Genomic DNA, 15096 nt, shown 5'->3' with positions numbered 1-15096 from the left:
AGCCAAGCATTGCTGAGGGGAAGGGCAGCAGAGGCCAGCCAAGGCGGCACAGCCAGAGCATTAGCAGTAAGCAGGGAAAGTTAATCCCTGGCCCCAGAATGCTCCTATTGGGAGCTAACACAGCTCTGCAGCTGGAGCCAGACACTGCTGTTCAAAGCCTCTGGAGCTGGGCACTGCAGGACAGGGATCAGCACAGGCAGGCAGGCAGTGGCAGGGGTACAGGCAGAACTCCTCTGCTGCCTGTGAAGAGGGAGGTGGATGCCCAGACTGGGAAGCTGCCAGACCTTGGGAGGCAAGAGCAGTAGCTCTGCTCTGATGGGGGTAAGCAGAGTGTGGGGACAGCACAACCACCCCAGCACTGAGAACACCCCCAGCCCAACAGGCAGCCTTGGCTGCAGGGGCTCTCTGGGCTACCCATGAAGAGGGGGTAAAAAAAGAGATGCAGACAAGCAGTTTCACAGGGAGCGTTCCCCTCCTTTAATCCTCTCACCACACACAGCAGTACAGCAGCCGCGGGGGTTCGTGCCATGCTGGGTGCCATTGCAGGGTGCACCCACTGCACCAGAGCCAGGCACACCCCTTGCCCTCTACTGTGACTGCAGGGGCAGGGGTGCCAGATTGCTCCCACTGCTGCAACCACTATCTTTCCAGATGAGCCCACCTATCCTCAGGCTGCACATGGGGAAAAGACCCAGCAGCTGTCATCCTTTTCTTGCTCAGACGAAATCTGCTCTCCTGAGCTCCAGGATACAACATGGGGCCATATATCACATGAGGAAGCGGTACCCACCCCTGGCTGAAGCAACGAGTGGGGTGGGATGTGTGCCATGGCACCAGGGACTAGACCCCAGGGCTCTTACCTGCACAGGGAGCAAGCTGGAGCTGGAGCAGAGCACTGGGAGGAAGCATAGCAGCACCAGTAGCAGGGCTGAAGCACTCACCACACACCTGACCTGGCAAGAAACCGATACAGCTGGGGGGATACTGCGAGACACGGAGGCTCGGAAACGGTTTATTGCAAAGGGTTTGCAGGTAACACGGGTAAGGAGCACGGTCCTTTTTTGGCTGAGGCTTCTCTACTCCTCACCCTCTTCTTCATCCTCATAGGAGTCCAGGCCCACTTCCTCGTAATCCTTCTCGAGAGCGGCCATGTCTTCCCGCGCCTCAGAGAACTCCCCTTCCTCCATGCCCTCGCCCACGTACCAGTGCACGAAGGCGCGCTTGGCGTACATCAGGTCAAACTTGTGGTCCAGGCGAGCCCAGGCCTCGGCGATGGCCGTGGTGTTGCTCAGCATGCAGACAGCACGCTGCACCTTGGCCAGGTCCCCCCCCGGCACCACTGTGGGCGGCTGGTAGTTGATGCCCACCTTGAAGCCCGTGGGGCACCAGTCCACAAACTGGATGCTGCGCTTGGTCTTGATGGTGGCGATGGCGGCGTTGACATCCTTGGGCACCACGTCCCCGCGGTACAGCAGGCAGCAGGCCATGTACTTGCCATGGCGAGGGTCACACTTCACCATCTGGTTGGCTGGCTCAAAGCAGGAGTTGGTGATTTCAGCTACCGACAGCTGCTCATGATAAGCCTTCTCTGCGGAGATGACAGGGGCATAGGTGGCCAGGGGGAAGTGAATGCGAGGGTAGGGCACCAGGTTGGTCTGGAACTCAGTCAGATCCACATTCAGGGCTCCGTCAAACCGCAGGGATGCTGTGATGGATGAGACAATCTGGCTGATGAGTCTGTTCAAGTTGGTGTAGGTTGGGCGTTCAATGTCCAGGTTCCGACGGCAGATGTCATAGATGGCCTCGTTGTCCACCATGAAAGCACAGTCTGAGTGCTCCAGTGTAGTGTGGGTGGTGAGAATGGAGTTGTAGGGTTCTACCACAGCAGTGGAGACTTGTGGTGCCGGGTAGATGGAGAATTCCAGCTTGGACTTCTTGCCGTAATCAACGGAGAGTCGCTCCATCAACAGGGAGGTGAATCCAGAGCCAGTGCCCCCTCCAAAGCTGTGAAACACGAGGAATCCCTGGAGGCCTGTGCACTGGTCAGCCTGTGGAGGGAGATGAGAGATTGCTCTGAGATACATTTCTTTGTGACAGTCTGGCTGTCCACAAGTACCTTCAGGACCTGGTCTATTCCTGTCTTGGTCAGCTGCATATCCCTCCCAGGGCACTGGGCAGCTTGCTGGATGATAGACCCCAGTCCAGGAGGACACATCCCCTCCCTACAGTCACTTACCAGCTTACGGATCCTGTCCAGCACTTGATCAATGATCTCTTTGCCGATGGTGTAGTGCCCACGGGCATAGTTGTTGGCAGCATCTTCCTTGCCAGTGATCAGCTGCTCGGGGTGGAAGAGCTGGCGGTAGACACCTCCCCGAACCTCATCTAGGAGAGAACAGGGGCAGGTTGAGCCCAGTGGAGGCTGATGGTTTGAGCCAGCTGCCAAGCAGACAAGTGGGTGCTAGCAGCCATCCCTCACCTTGGCTCCGCCTGCCAGTGGCATGGCCAAGGACCCATACGTCAGCAAAGCCAACACCAGCATCAGGTTTCTCTGGCACCAGAAGGTGGCTGCCACCTCCCTGCACAGCTCAGCTTCTCCCACCCACCGAGCTACCTGCCCATAGCACAGCAGGAGCTGCCATGCCGGTTGGGCTGGTTTCTCTCTGTGCACATGTGTACAAGCACTGCTGACTCTAGGACACTTCAAGAACAAAAGCAGGTGCTCAGGTTTGTGGCTTCTCCTGGGGGAAAAAAAGGGCCCTTGGGTCGAACTCAGTGCAGGATATTGTCAGCAGACCATGAGCACCAGCTGCCTGCTACCCATCCATGGGGGCACCTCAGGCTGTGTGAACTCCAGGGAGCATTCTACAACGGCTCATTCCCAGAAATAATGACCACTATCACTGTCCAACTAGGGTACACTCACCAATCACCGTGGGCTCCAGGTCCACAAAGATGGCCCGTGGGACGTGCTTCCCAGCCCCAGTCTCACAGAAGAAGGTGGTGAAGGAGTCGTCCCCTCCGCCGATGGTTTTGTCGCTGGGCATCTGCCCGTCGGGCTGGATGCCGTGCTCCAGGCAGTACAGCTCCCAGCAGGTGTTGCCCATCTGGACGCCGGCCTGGCCGACGTGGACGGAGATGCACTCGCGCTGGGGAGGGGGAAGCAGGGTCAGATCCTGGCACAGCTCTGTCCTGCCTGCTCCAGGGAGTGGTCTGGTGCCAGTGCCACACAGTCACCCACACTGGACCTGCTCTGGTCAGTGGCCCCAGAGAGCACATTTTCCTTTGGGTGACCTCCTACATGACCCTGAGGGGTCCCCCATAGCTGGCGTTGCCCTCAGTCATGCACAGGCACCATGCCAGATCAAGAGCCAGCTTTGGCATCCCTCTGGCCCCTGCCCTCACTGGGGGCCACCAGCACAATGGACTCTGGCTGGGCCTGTCCTCCAGCAGTATGTGGAGCAGAGCCTGGCCCAGCTACTCTGCCTGGGTCCCTGCCAGCCTCAGCCCCTTCCCCATGCGACAGCAGTCCAGTGCAGGGCTGAACTGACAGGGGCACACATTTAACCCATGACAGGCAATCAGCATGGGGAAACCCCTCTGCCTGCTGCTCCAGAGCCAGATAGGCACTCAGTATCATGGGGTGAGTGGCCTTGGAGATGCAAGGGTGGTAGGTGGCAGCCAGGTAACGGCTGGCAATGAAGACCAGCAGTTTCTGAGGCAACATAGACTCCCTGGGCTACACAGTCCCAACCCTGTGCTGCAAAACCCATGTTGGCAGAAGTGCTGAGGAGCAGGCTGTGAGCTGGAGATGTGCCTCCTGCGCTCCAGCATCCCTTCTCTGCTGTCCCTGGCACCCCGCCTCAGCTAGTCCTAGCATCCTTGTTTCACTATTCCGGCATCCCTGCCTCCCCAAGCGGGACACCCCGACTCAGCCTCGGGGTCCTGGCGCAATCCGCTCTTGCATTCCCAGACTGCACAGTGCCCTTAGCCACGATGGGGTCCGTGCCCCGGTCCAGCGCCGGGGTAGGACAAGGGCTCCTGCTTCCCGCGGGAGGGCCAAGGGCAGCCGCAGAGAAGGAAGGGAGGGCAGCTGGGGGCAGGGTCCTCGGTAGAGCCCGGTCAGCGCTGCGGCGGACAGAGCGCTGCGCTGCGCCTTCTGGCACGGCCCCGGCCCACTCCTGAGCCGCTAAATATAGACGGCTCGGGCCCCGGGCGAGGGCAGCGGCGACTGCCCGCTCCGGAGAGCGGCTCCAGCCCGCTCCGCCGCTGCCAGACGCCCGCGGGTCGAGACTGAAGGGACGGGACCCCCACACCCGTTCCCCGCCGCCAGCCCCGACGGGGCGCTCGCTGCCGCGGGGGGAGCCCCGCCGAACGCCCAGCTCCGGCCCCCGCTGTCCGGCTGGCGCTTCCACCCCCGGCAGCTGTTCCCGTCCATCCCCGGCCACCGCTCCTCACCGGAGAGGTCACCCCGCTCCATCCCCAGCGCCCCCCCGCGCTGCGCCGCCGGCGGCGGCAGGGGGAAGGGGGGGGCAGGCACCCCAGTGCCGGTGGCGGCGGCGGGGGGCACCGGGCGCTGGGGGCGCGGCTGCCCCCGGGCAGGGGCCGATAGGGCTATCCAAGGTCACGGCGGGAAGGAGGGGGCGCATCGCGACGGATCCCGCGGGCACGGTGCTGCGGGGGGACTGCCGGGGGGCTGCCGGGCGCCCTCCCCGCCGCCGTGCCCGCCTCCCGACCCGCACTCACCATGTTGCGGCGGGCGGTGCGGGCTGTCCCGGCGGCTCTATGCGGCGGGGCTCGGCGCGGAGCTGCGGCTGCTGCAATCCCCGCCGCAGCGCTCTCTTATAGATGGGAGGGGCTTGCTGCCGCCACGCCCCCTTATTTCGGTACACTTGCATGCGGGGAGGGAGTACCCCCTTCGGGGGCCGCAGGAGCCTGACGGGGCCCTCCCGGCTGCGGAAGAACCCCAAGGTGCGGGGCCCGCAGCTGTTCTCCCTCCTCTGTCGGGAGGGAGGCGGGGGCATCCGGCCAGGCTGCCGGCAGGAGGCCTGGGGACCAGCCCTCAGGGGTGACAGGCAGTGCTGAGCCACCAGCACCGGAGGCAAAGCAGGTAGAACAGCCCCTAACCTGCTTTGCTACCAGCTCCCCCCAGGGATCTGCGGACACCCCGAGTCCATCTGGGCCTCTAGGACAGGAGAAAGGAGGAGAAACACGGTAGAGACACGTATCAGACTCAGGAGCCCACTTTTGCCCCCCAAACCTCCCTTTGCCATTGATGCTTTGGGAGGCTCCAGGCAAGGTTTGCCTTTCTCTCCTGGTGGGGACAGACAGGCAGTGCTGCACAATCCTGTGAGGCTGCAGATCTGCATGACAAATCTGGGCTGCCAAAAAAGGGTCATTGCAGCCTGCTTGCTGTTAATAACTTGTGACTACATTCAGAGCAGCAGCTCTCTTTGAGCCCTGGCCAGCGCAGCCACCCCTGCCAAGGCCAGGGCTGATCCTGGTACAGAGGATGCCTGGACCATCAGCCTTGAACGCTGCCTGAGCAATGAGAGGGCTCTGCCTTTGCTGCCAGGGCCTTGACTCACACAGCAACCCCTCCCTGGCCATGGGGATGGATGGGCCTCTGCTGCTCAGCAGCATGCCAGAAGACACTACTGTGTCCCTTGTCCAGGACAGAGGTGCAGGATAACTTTTAGAAAAAGCTATAGCACACAATTCCAACTCCTACATCCCTCTGTCCACAGACAGTAATGTCTGTGAAGACACAGGGAGATATCAGCAATGGAATTACTCCTGAAGAAGCAGATTCCCTCCTTTCCCCACAATCAGAAAAGACATGAGTGGATCAGACCAGCATCTGGTGTGAGGGGCAGTGACTCCGGCCCTGGCATAGCAGCAGCAGCAGGCACCACTCAGTCTGAACATGGCACTCCAGTAACAGGCAAGCAGAGCAGTGCCAGCAGCCCTGCGCAGTGGGATGAGCATCTGGCTGCGCTCCAGCAGCCAGGGCTGGCCCCCACTCTCCCCTCCAGCTGACACGGGTGCATGTTGGGAGGAGGAGGGCAGGGGAGGACAGCCCCTGTGGGTCAATATAGCTGGAGCATTAGTGGTAAGCAGGGAAAATTAATCTCTGCAACCAGCACACTGGATAATGGGTAGCAGAAATCTCCAGTTTGCAGCTGGAGCCAGGAGCTGATACTGGAACTACTTACCACCAGGCAGGGCAGTGAGTGGACTCAGAATGGGGACAATGCAGAAGATGATCTGGGCCAGGTAGAGTGGGGCCACATACCCCAGGGGGAAGACAGAGCATTGGCAGAGCAGGGCAGGCTGAGGGCAGAGGTACTTCCAGACAGAAGACCCCATGCCTAAGCTTGGTACTTCCAACACATCAGCAGCACTCCTCTGGATCCCTTTGGTGGACATGCTCTGGCACCTTCCCAGAGCCTGCCACGTGTCCTGGACATATCCCTCAGGTATGGGGCTCTTACCTAAGTGGGGAGCTGGAGCAGAGCACTGGGAGGAAGCATAGCAGCACCAGCAGCAGGGCTGAAGCACTCACCACACACCTGACCTGGCAAGAAACCGATACAGCTGGGGGGATACTGCGAGACACGGAGGCTCGGAAACGGTTTATTGCAAAGGGTTTGCAGGTAACACAGGTAAGGAGCACGGTCCTTTTTTGGCTGAGGCTTCTCTACTCCTCACCCTCTTCTTCATCCTCATAGGAGTCCAGGCCCACTTCCTCGTAATCCTTCTCGAGAGCGGCCATGTCTTCCCGCGCCTCAGAGAACTCCCCTTCCTCCATGCCCTCGCCCACGTACCAGTGCACGAAGGCGCGCTTGGCGTACATCAGGTCAAACTTGTGGTCCAGGCGAGCCCAGGCCTCGGCGATGGCCGTGGTGTTGCTCAGCATGCAGACAGCACGCTGCACCTTGGCCAGGTCCCCCCCCGGCACCACTGTGGGCGGCTGGTAGTTGATGCCCACCTTGAAGCCCGTGGGGCACCAGTCCACAAACTGGATGCTGCGCTTGGTCTTGATGGTGGCGATGGCGGCGTTGACGTCCTTGGGCACCACGTCCCCGCGGTACAGCAGGCAGCAGGCCATGTACTTGCCATGGCGAGGGTCACACTTCACCATCTGGTTGGCTGGCTCAAAGCAGGAGTTGGTGATTTCAGATACTGATAGTTGCTCATGATAAGCTCTCTCAGCAGAAACCACAGGAGCATAGGTGGCCAGGGGGAAGTGAATGCGAGGGTAGGGCACCAGGTTGGTCTGGAACTCAGTCAGATCCACATTCAGGGCTCCGTCAAACCGCAGGGATGCTGTGATGGATGAAACAACCTGGCTGATGAGTCTGTTCAAGTTGGTGTAGGTTGGCCGTTCGATGTCCAGGTTCCGACGGCAGATGTCATAGATGGCCTCGTTGTCCACCATGAAAGCACAGTCTGAGTGCTCCAATGTACTGTGGGTGGTGAGAATGGAGTTGTAGGGTTCTACCACAGCAGTGGAGACTTGTGGTGCCGGGTAGATGGAGAATTCCAGCTTGGACTTCTTGCCATAATCAACGGAGAGTCGCTCCATCAACAGGGAGGTGAATCCAGAGCCAGTGCCCCCTCCAAAACTACGAAACACGAGGAATCCCTGGAGGCCTGTGCACTGGTCAGCCTGTGGAGAGAGACAAGTAAGGTTCCCTCAAGAACTGACTTGGCTGGAGGGAAGTTTCAAACTTTTGTTTGGGTAGCTGCAGATTCCTCCCAAGGCACAGCAGAGCTCACACCATGCTCCCGCCCCTTGAATGATGATAGACCCCAGTCCAGGGGGACACATCCCCTCCCTACAGTCACTTACCAGCTTACGGATCCTGTCCAGCACTTGATCAATGATCTCTTTGCCGATGGTGTAGTGCCCACGGGCATAATTGTTGGCAGCATCTTCCTTGCCAGTGATCATCTGCTCAGGGTGGAAGAGCTGGCGGTAGACACCTCCCCGAATCTCATCTAGGAGAGAGTGGCATAATAGATTTTCTAACTGGATCTGGGGAAATGTAGCAGGAGCCACTCTCGGGAGTGTGCTGCAATGGGTTGTTCCCAGAAATAATGACCACTATCACTGTCCAACTAGGGTACACTCACCAATCACCGTGGGCTCCAGGTCCACAAAGATGGCCCGTGGGACGTGCTTCCCAGCCCCAGTCTCACAGAAGAAGGTGGTGAAGGAGTCGTCCCCTCCGCCGATGGTTTTGTCGCTGGGCATCTGCCCGTCGGGCTGGATGCCGTGCTCCAGGCAGTACAGCTCCCAGCAGGTGTTGCCCATCTGGACGCCGGCCTGGCCGACGTGGACGGAGATGCACTCGCGCTGGGGAGGGGGAGGCAGGGTCAGATTCCAGCAGAGACCAGAAATGCAATCACTGCAGGAGGTGCACAACCCTGGAAAGGTAGATCTGGCCCTTCTCAGCTTGGGTAAGCCACACTGCCCTGGTACCTGGGTGCCATGTGTCCATTCCAATCTGCTGCTTTTTCCCAAATCTGGTCCTCTGCCTCTCATCACTGCACTGATCACCTCAGGGGCCCAAGGAGATGGAGACCTATTTTCTGGAGCCCAGGATACCAGGCCACCCATTCCCTGGACTGGCCCCACTCACAGCCCTGGAGAGCATCCAGGGAGCATCTTCTCCATTGCCCAAACATCCATATGGCTTAAGGGCTGAGGCCTGGCAGCAGCTGGCACAGTCCCTGTTGCAATTCCACCAACAGGGCTGGAAGCTAAGATGGCCAGGACACTGGGAGCTGAGGAGGTGACGGCACTGAGGATGGGTGCCCAGCAAGAAGGGGGATTTACAACCATGAACGGTTGCCATGCTCTGAGGCTCAGCTTCCCTAAATTAGCTCTGGAGGAGGAGGAAGCTTTAGCTGCACTTTTTAAGTCAATGGAAAGGCTGAGGTGGGAGGATCTCTTAGCTCACAGCTTCAAGAGTAGCCTCAGGTCCCTCAGGAGAAGCCAGGTGAAGGTGGGCTCTGCAGCCTCACTCCCTTCAGGTGAGGCACCCCAGAGCCTGCAGTTCTTCTGACAAGAATGAAAGTATTCACTGCCTTAGACCTGCTGTTGCCAAGGACTTGGATGCATCATCAGGCACAACTGAGGCAGAGGAGCATCCAAATCAAACCGGATTTCCAGAGGCGAGGGTGCCCCGCTATGAGTCAGCTGGCAGGAAGCCGGTGGAACCAGCCATTTTGCACTCGGGAGCAGGGCAGTGACTGCTGTCTGATGAAGTTGCACAGGATGCAGCAAGTCCTGGCTCTCTGCATCTAAAGTGCTTTCAGTGCTGCATTTCAGAGGCAGCAGTGACAGTGAGGGATGGCAAAAAAATAAACCCTTGACACCCACTGTGAGAGGCAGAAGCCCATCTCCCCACCTTTCCGAAAGCTGAGGTGCAAGAAGAGCAAAGCAATACCCCACTTATCCCTCCCAGCAGGTCCATAAACATTGTGTAACACAAGGAGCCAAGGGTAAGACCTGAGGACTTAAGTCCTTCGGTAAGTCTTCCAGGATCCTCTACAGAAGGGCACAGAAAACACTTGGCACAGATTCAAGCACCTTAGGGAAGAAGAGATGAGAAAGGACTCCTCCCTGGTAAAAGACTTTGTGAATCAGCGTGGGGGTGGCAGAGGGTGATGGTGCTTACTGCACTTCATCCCACCAACAAGCAGCAGCCAGGACTGGCTCTGTGGGACCCAGCGCTGACAGTAGGCTGGGCAGAGCCCAGCAGCACCGGGACGCAGAAATGCTAGTCACCAGCCAGCAGACTCTGCCTTCTTCACGGCAAAGTCTGGCACAGGGAGGGCTGGGAGCATGTCCCCGCGGGACAGCAGGGAGGGTGCCCGGGGAACCTTGGGGCTGGGATGCTCTCCAGGGCTGCTGGAGAGCTCATGAGCCAGAGCTCGCCGCAGGACCATGGCGGCAGGGCAGCCTGGAAGCCCACCCCCATTGATGCCCACCTTGGAGCACGGCAGTGGGGGAAGGAAGCCGTAGCTTACTGCCGGAGCTCAGCTGTGGATCGGCAGCGCGGGGGGCTGGCAGACGGGGCGAACTCCCCGCAGCCGGGGATGGTACCACGGGACACGGGCAGGGACCGACACTATTAAAAGTCGGCTAAAAAGTGGGAGAGGCATGAGAGGTGCCGGTCTCCGCAGCCGGCGGGGCTCGCTGGTGGCCTCCTTGTCACGGGTACAAGGGAATGCTTAAAGGAGGGAGGCTGCTGAAAACCGGCGAGGGAGCAGCTCAGGAAGAGGCTGAAGTCAGGCAAAAGCAGGGCAAGCACAGCGGACACTCCGGTCGCCAGCTGCCCGCACTTCTGGGCTCCCGGCACAGCCTTCCCGGGAAGCCACGGGGATCCCAGCCCACTCCGGGGAGCACTCGCGGGACCGGAGGGAGAGATCAGAGATCACTCACCATGATGCCGCCGCTGCCGCACGACCTGCCTGTGCCCGGACTGCCGCAGCTCCGCACTCCGGGACGGCCGCGCCGCCACCGCCTTATACCGGGGGCGGCACCGGCGCTCCGGGGCGGGCCGGCCCGCCCGAGACGGCCCCACGCGCTTTCATAGATTTGCGTGCATTGCGCATATTTGCATAGATTTGCATAGATGGGGCTGTGCTGCCTGGCGGGGTGCACCGGTGGGGCCTTCGGGGAGCAGCATCCCCTGACTGGGGCACGGGAGATGCGGGAGTCCTCTCGAGGAAGGGGCAGTGGGCCGTAAGTGTTGTTCATTCTATGCTTGCCAGTCTTGGCAGAGAGGTTCTGCTGAAGAACAGAGATGGCACCTTCCAGCCCGGTGAAAGGCACTATCCAGGCACTAACCAGGAAAGATTTTGGGGGTTGAAACAGGAAAGCCAGCAAAGTTTGGCCCAGGTCTTCCCTCCTGGTGGTTTTAGGTGCTGATGTGGTCCTCGAGCAAGCACTGAGCCAGGTCTCTGGCAGCCACCCAAGGCCTCCATAAAACACCTGGGAGAATTTCTGGAGGAAACATGGGTAGAGGAAACTCTTCAGAGATGAGCCCAAGCTTTCCTAACCTCTTTGGAGATCACTGAAAAAAACCAGGAAAACTGAGTCCTGTTCTTTGTGTCAAGCCCCTCAAGAACAGTTGTGCCCCAGGGCTGTGTCTGAAAGCTCTGTCTGCCAAAGGGCTTCTTCTCCATCCTGGCTCTGCATTACCTTCACTGGTTTGATCTGATTTCACAAAGATTTATGAAATGAATAGTGAGGGTATAGGGAGAGCTTGGAGCACCTTGGAGGGGTTTATTGGAGTCTGTGGTGACTTCACTGATATCTGGCCTTACTACAATGAATAATGTGTCCTACCCCCTCCAAAATGCTCACAGTATCCACTGTGCTGCAGAACTAGTCCTGCCTCTGCCTGAGCGCTCTGACTTAATGAGTTTTCACTGAAAAGTGCTGTCATCTCACAGCTGGATCTGAAAGTTGAAAGCTGGACCTAAATTACCCACCCACAATAGCCTTTCTTTGTGCCTGAGTCACCTGGAAAGTGTCACCTTCACTGATGAGCGTGTGTAAAGTGACTGAAAGCAAGAGTACTGCTGCAAAGCCTGTGCTGGTGTCTAAGCAACACATTTTTGAGACCTACAAAAATGGCTGAGCCAGAGGATCAGAGTGGATTTAATCAAGCTGATGGGAAAATGTTGAGGTTTTGTTCCACAGAGATGCCCCAGGTAGTGAGTGCTGATGAACCTGCACAGGATTCTGTGGTGACTGGATAACTCTGGAAATGCCTCCCTGTGGTACAAATGTCCTTTGAGTGACCTCAGAGATCACTAGATAACACAGACCATGCTGATGCAGACAGTCCATGACTGTGAGAGAGTAATTGGTAGCACTGAAGCATCAAAATTTGAGGCCCAGAAGTTAATTGGAGTGAAAAGGAGAGATGGTATCATCTTCCCCGTGAGAATCTTCACCAAGGTGTTCATTGTAACGCATAGTGGATGCCAAGGCATCACTTCTCACTAGGTGTGTCCTAGAACCCTCCTTAATTCCACAGTGCCAATTAATTCTGGGGCATTTATAGGATGAATGCCTTGCAGTGTGGTGGAAGCTCTAATGTGGAACTGCAGCACTTTGAAAGGTATTGCATGCTGACCACTGCAACTTAGAAATTATTTTTGAAGGATGAATTAAGTGCTTCTCTTCCTGGGGTGGAGAAACCATCTAACTGGAAACAACTGGATGTTTTTGCAGTGAAGTTAGAATGGAACTAAGTATATGGCTCAGTATCTTATACAGGTCATGGAGACTCTCTTGGACATTTTTGCATAAACTATAGTCCCCCAACCTATCTTTCCATGTGTGGGTGGAAGTAAAAATGTGTTTGCACGTGTGTGAAAATATTTTAGCCTACTTTAATCATTCGCGTGTTTTTGGTGAGGTGTTGGTGGGGTGTTGTGCATGCATAATATGACTCTTCCCTTCCTCTCTGTTTAAATCCCATGGAATGTTTAAATGAAAAACCATGTTATCACATGGTCTTGTTTGCCTTTGAGCAAACAGAAGACTGTCACTGTTTGGGAGGTCGTATCCCAGCCAGGCCTAAATATTTCTATGCTTGCATATATTTGCTTAGGAGGTAATTCAGAGTACTTTGGTTTGGGAGCTGAATTTACTGTATTAAGTAGAGAGAAATATTATGTTTTAATGTGTTTGAAATATAATGGTTTCAACATAAACTTGGCTTCCTTTTTCCTGTGCTTAAGGATTTCACATTCTATGATTTTTCCACTTTGGCTGATTTTTCTTCTTTCTCTTTTTCCTTTATTTCCAGCCTTTTTCCTGAAGTATCATCAGCATCATTTAAGCCGTTTAAGGAAAGGGTTTGGGTTCAGGTGCAGGTGCAGGTTCGGGTTCCGGTTCTGGTTCAGGTTCGGGTTTGGGGTTAGGGTTAGTGTTAGGGTTAGTGGTTAGAGTTACGTTAAATGTTAGAGTTAGCATTAGGGTTAGTGTTGGGTTAGGGTTTTTTAGGCCCTTAGTGTTTTGTTATGGTTAGGGTTAGGATTAGGTTAGGGTTAGGATTCGAATTAGGGTTACTCTCTGGGTTTTGTAAAGGGTTAGGTTTAGGATTTGGAAGTTGGTTCGGGTTCGGGTTAGGTTTAGTGTTTAGTTTGAGTGTGAGGGACGTTTTAGTCTTACAGTTTCAGTTAGGATTTGGGTTGGGATTAGGATTAGGGTTTGTGTGAGGGTTAATTTTAGGTTCAGCGTTACCTTTAGTGTTAGAGTTTTGGTTAGTGTTGGGTTTATGTTTCAGGTTAGGGTTAGGATTTTGATAAGGGGCAGGGGTAGTGTTTTTGTACAGTTAGGGTTAGGGTTAGGATTTGATTAGTGTTAGGGTTGGGTTAGGGTTATGGGTTAGAGTTACGGTTATGGTTAGCGTTAGGATTAGGGTTAGACTTATGGTGAGACTTAGGGTTTTGGGTTAGTGTTAGGGGTAGGTTTAGGGTTTGGGGTTTTTTTTAGGGTTTTGGGTTAGCGTTTGTTTTTTGGTGAGGATTATGTGTTAGGGTTAGGGCATTAGGGTTAGGGTTAGGTTTAGGTTTTGGTTAATTTCAGGTTTAGGTGTTGTGGTTGTTGGTTTCCTGCGTTCCTTTAGTAAGCTGCAAACCTTTCTGGAGATCGCTGCAGGGCTGCTTCCAGGAGAGCAGCTGTTCCGCTTCCCATAGCCCTTCCGGACAGCCCTGTGCTCTTGCTCTGGCTAGCTGGGTTCTGCAACACGGTGACGATAAAAGAGGAGAGAAGGGTGTCTGCATGGGGACCTCAGAGGAACCTTTATTCACATGACAACCAGCTGGTTCCCAGAGGCAGAGGGACCACGTGCTCAGGGAGCCTGGCGTTTTATATGGGGATGAGGGGGGCGATGAGAGCAAATGGACGAATGATCTCAGGGTGTAGGGGTGGTACCTGGGTGGAGTTGGGGTACTGGAACCAATAGGGAGAACCCAAGGGTGCGGCCAGGACTAGGGGCAGGGAAGTGAGGACAATGTGGGAAGTAAGAAAAGGAATGGAGAAATACAGCACTACAGTTAAGGTTATGTTAGTGTTAGGTTTAGGTTTAGGGGTTAGGGTTAGGGTCTTTGGATTAAGGTTAGGATTAGAGGTTAGGGTTATTGTTAGGGTTAGGGGTAGGGTAGGGTTAGGGTTAGGTCTTTTCTTGAATGAGAAGAGAGTCATGAGTCATTTGGAGTCTCGCATCCCCATATACGTCTTATCTGAAATGTACAAGCAGATGTCTATGCTTTTTTGAGATGTTTAGCAACATCTGGCTAAATCCCGGGAGCACCTATCAGCTGTGTCTTTTCAGTTCCCAGCTTCTCAGCAGCCTGCCAGATGCTGGTAGCAGCAGCCTGAAAGCACACAGCAAAGGCTGAGCTCACTCTGGCTGGATTTGTCCTGAGTCAACCCCTCTCTTACAGAGATGTCACTCACACATCTAAGAAGATCCTGCAAATGTTTTTAGATCACATCAGAAATCACAAGATGGCATGAATTGCTCAGGTAACATTTCAGACTGTGTTTATCGATGCTCAGAACCTGGCTGGAGCCTGCATCAGCAACCAGGGAGATGCAAACAGCAAGTAAGGAAAATTCTAGGCTATAGAGTCAGAATTCAACCATCTCTTTATTGAAGGATGGGAAAAACATTGACGATACCTGAGGGGCAGATCCCTGCCCATAGCAGGGGTAGCCCCTATTTGCTGCTGTTGGAAACCAGCCAGCTCTTGGCAGGTACCTGCTGGTACAGGAACACCTGTGAGCAAAGCTTGCAGTTACCCAAACAAAGCCTCTCACATAGCTGTCTTCCAGAAGTATGTTAAAGACTGCCACACCTAAAGCACCCAGAGCTGAAACTGGGGAGGAGATGAGTTCAGAGCCCAGTCTGGTACCTCCCATCCACTCCCCAGTTCCTTGCTCTCTTTGCTGAGGACAGCCCAAACTATTCGCAGTTTGCAGACCTCAGTTCCACCTCAGCTGTTCCAGGCAGAGCAAACAGTGTCACAGGGCAGTTAGGGGACATGGCTTTCTTGGGA

At 55.8% G+C, this 15096-nt stretch overlaps 2 protein-coding genes across 2 annotated transcripts; both read right to left on the bottom strand.

The window, feature by feature from the left end:
* Positions 1–453: 453 nt before the first annotated feature.
* LOC116446585 (tubulin alpha-5 chain) lies at positions 454–4849 on the bottom strand. The gene is made up of 4 exons (XM_032114680.1): positions 4747–4849; positions 2927–3149; positions 2237–2385; positions 454–2048 (listed from the first exon to the last, which is right to left on the bottom strand). Exons 1-4 carry the CDS (start codon positions 4747–4749, stop codon positions 1077–1079), a joined length of 1347 nt encoding a protein of 448 aa, XP_031970571.1. The 5' UTR covers positions 4750–4849; the 3' UTR covers positions 454–1076.
* Positions 4850–6606: 1757 nt separating this feature from the next.
* On the bottom strand, positions 6607–10566 carry LOC116446586 (tubulin alpha-4A chain-like). The gene is made up of 4 exons (XM_032114681.1): positions 10457–10566; positions 8140–8362; positions 7856–8004; positions 6607–7672 (listed from the first exon to the last, which is right to left on the bottom strand). The coding sequence occupies exons 1-4, from the start codon at positions 10457–10459 to the stop codon at positions 6701–6703; spliced, it is 1347 nt and encodes a 448-aa protein (XP_031970572.1). The 5' UTR covers positions 10460–10566; the 3' UTR covers positions 6607–6700.
* Positions 10567–15096: the final 4530 nt, after the last annotated feature.

This window comes from Corvus moneduloides, chromosome 7, assembly GCF_009650955.1.
Source record: "Corvus moneduloides isolate bCorMon1 chromosome 7, bCorMon1.pri, whole genome shotgun sequence".
Lineage (NCBI taxonomy): Eukaryota > Metazoa > Chordata > Aves > Passeriformes > Corvidae > Corvus > Corvus moneduloides.
This window is presented reverse-complemented; position numbering and strand designations above follow the sequence as displayed.

What these genes read in the sequence shown, in the direction of transcription:
- LOC116446586 (XM_032114681.1), bottom strand. An exon ending in CCTGGAGCCCACGGTGATTG is followed by an intron (nt 8,005 to 8,139) that starts GTGAGTGTACCC and finishes ACTCTCTCCTAG; the next exon opens with ATGAGATTCGGGGAGGTGTC. An exon ending in TGGACAGGATCCGTAAGCTG is followed by an intron (nt 7,673 to 7,855) that starts GTAAGTGACTGT and finishes CTCTCTCCACAG; the next exon opens with GCTGACCAGTGCACAGGCCT.
- LOC116446585 (XM_032114680.1), bottom strand. An exon ending in CCTGGAGCCCACGGTGATTG is followed by an intron (nt 2,386 to 2,926) that starts GTGAGTGTACCC and finishes GTTCTCTCCTAG; the next exon opens with ATGAGGTTCGGGGAGGTGTC. An exon ending in TGGACAGGATCCGTAAGCTG is followed by an intron (nt 2,049 to 2,236) that starts GTAAGTGACTGT and finishes CTCCCTCCACAG; the next exon opens with GCTGACCAGTGCACAGGCCT.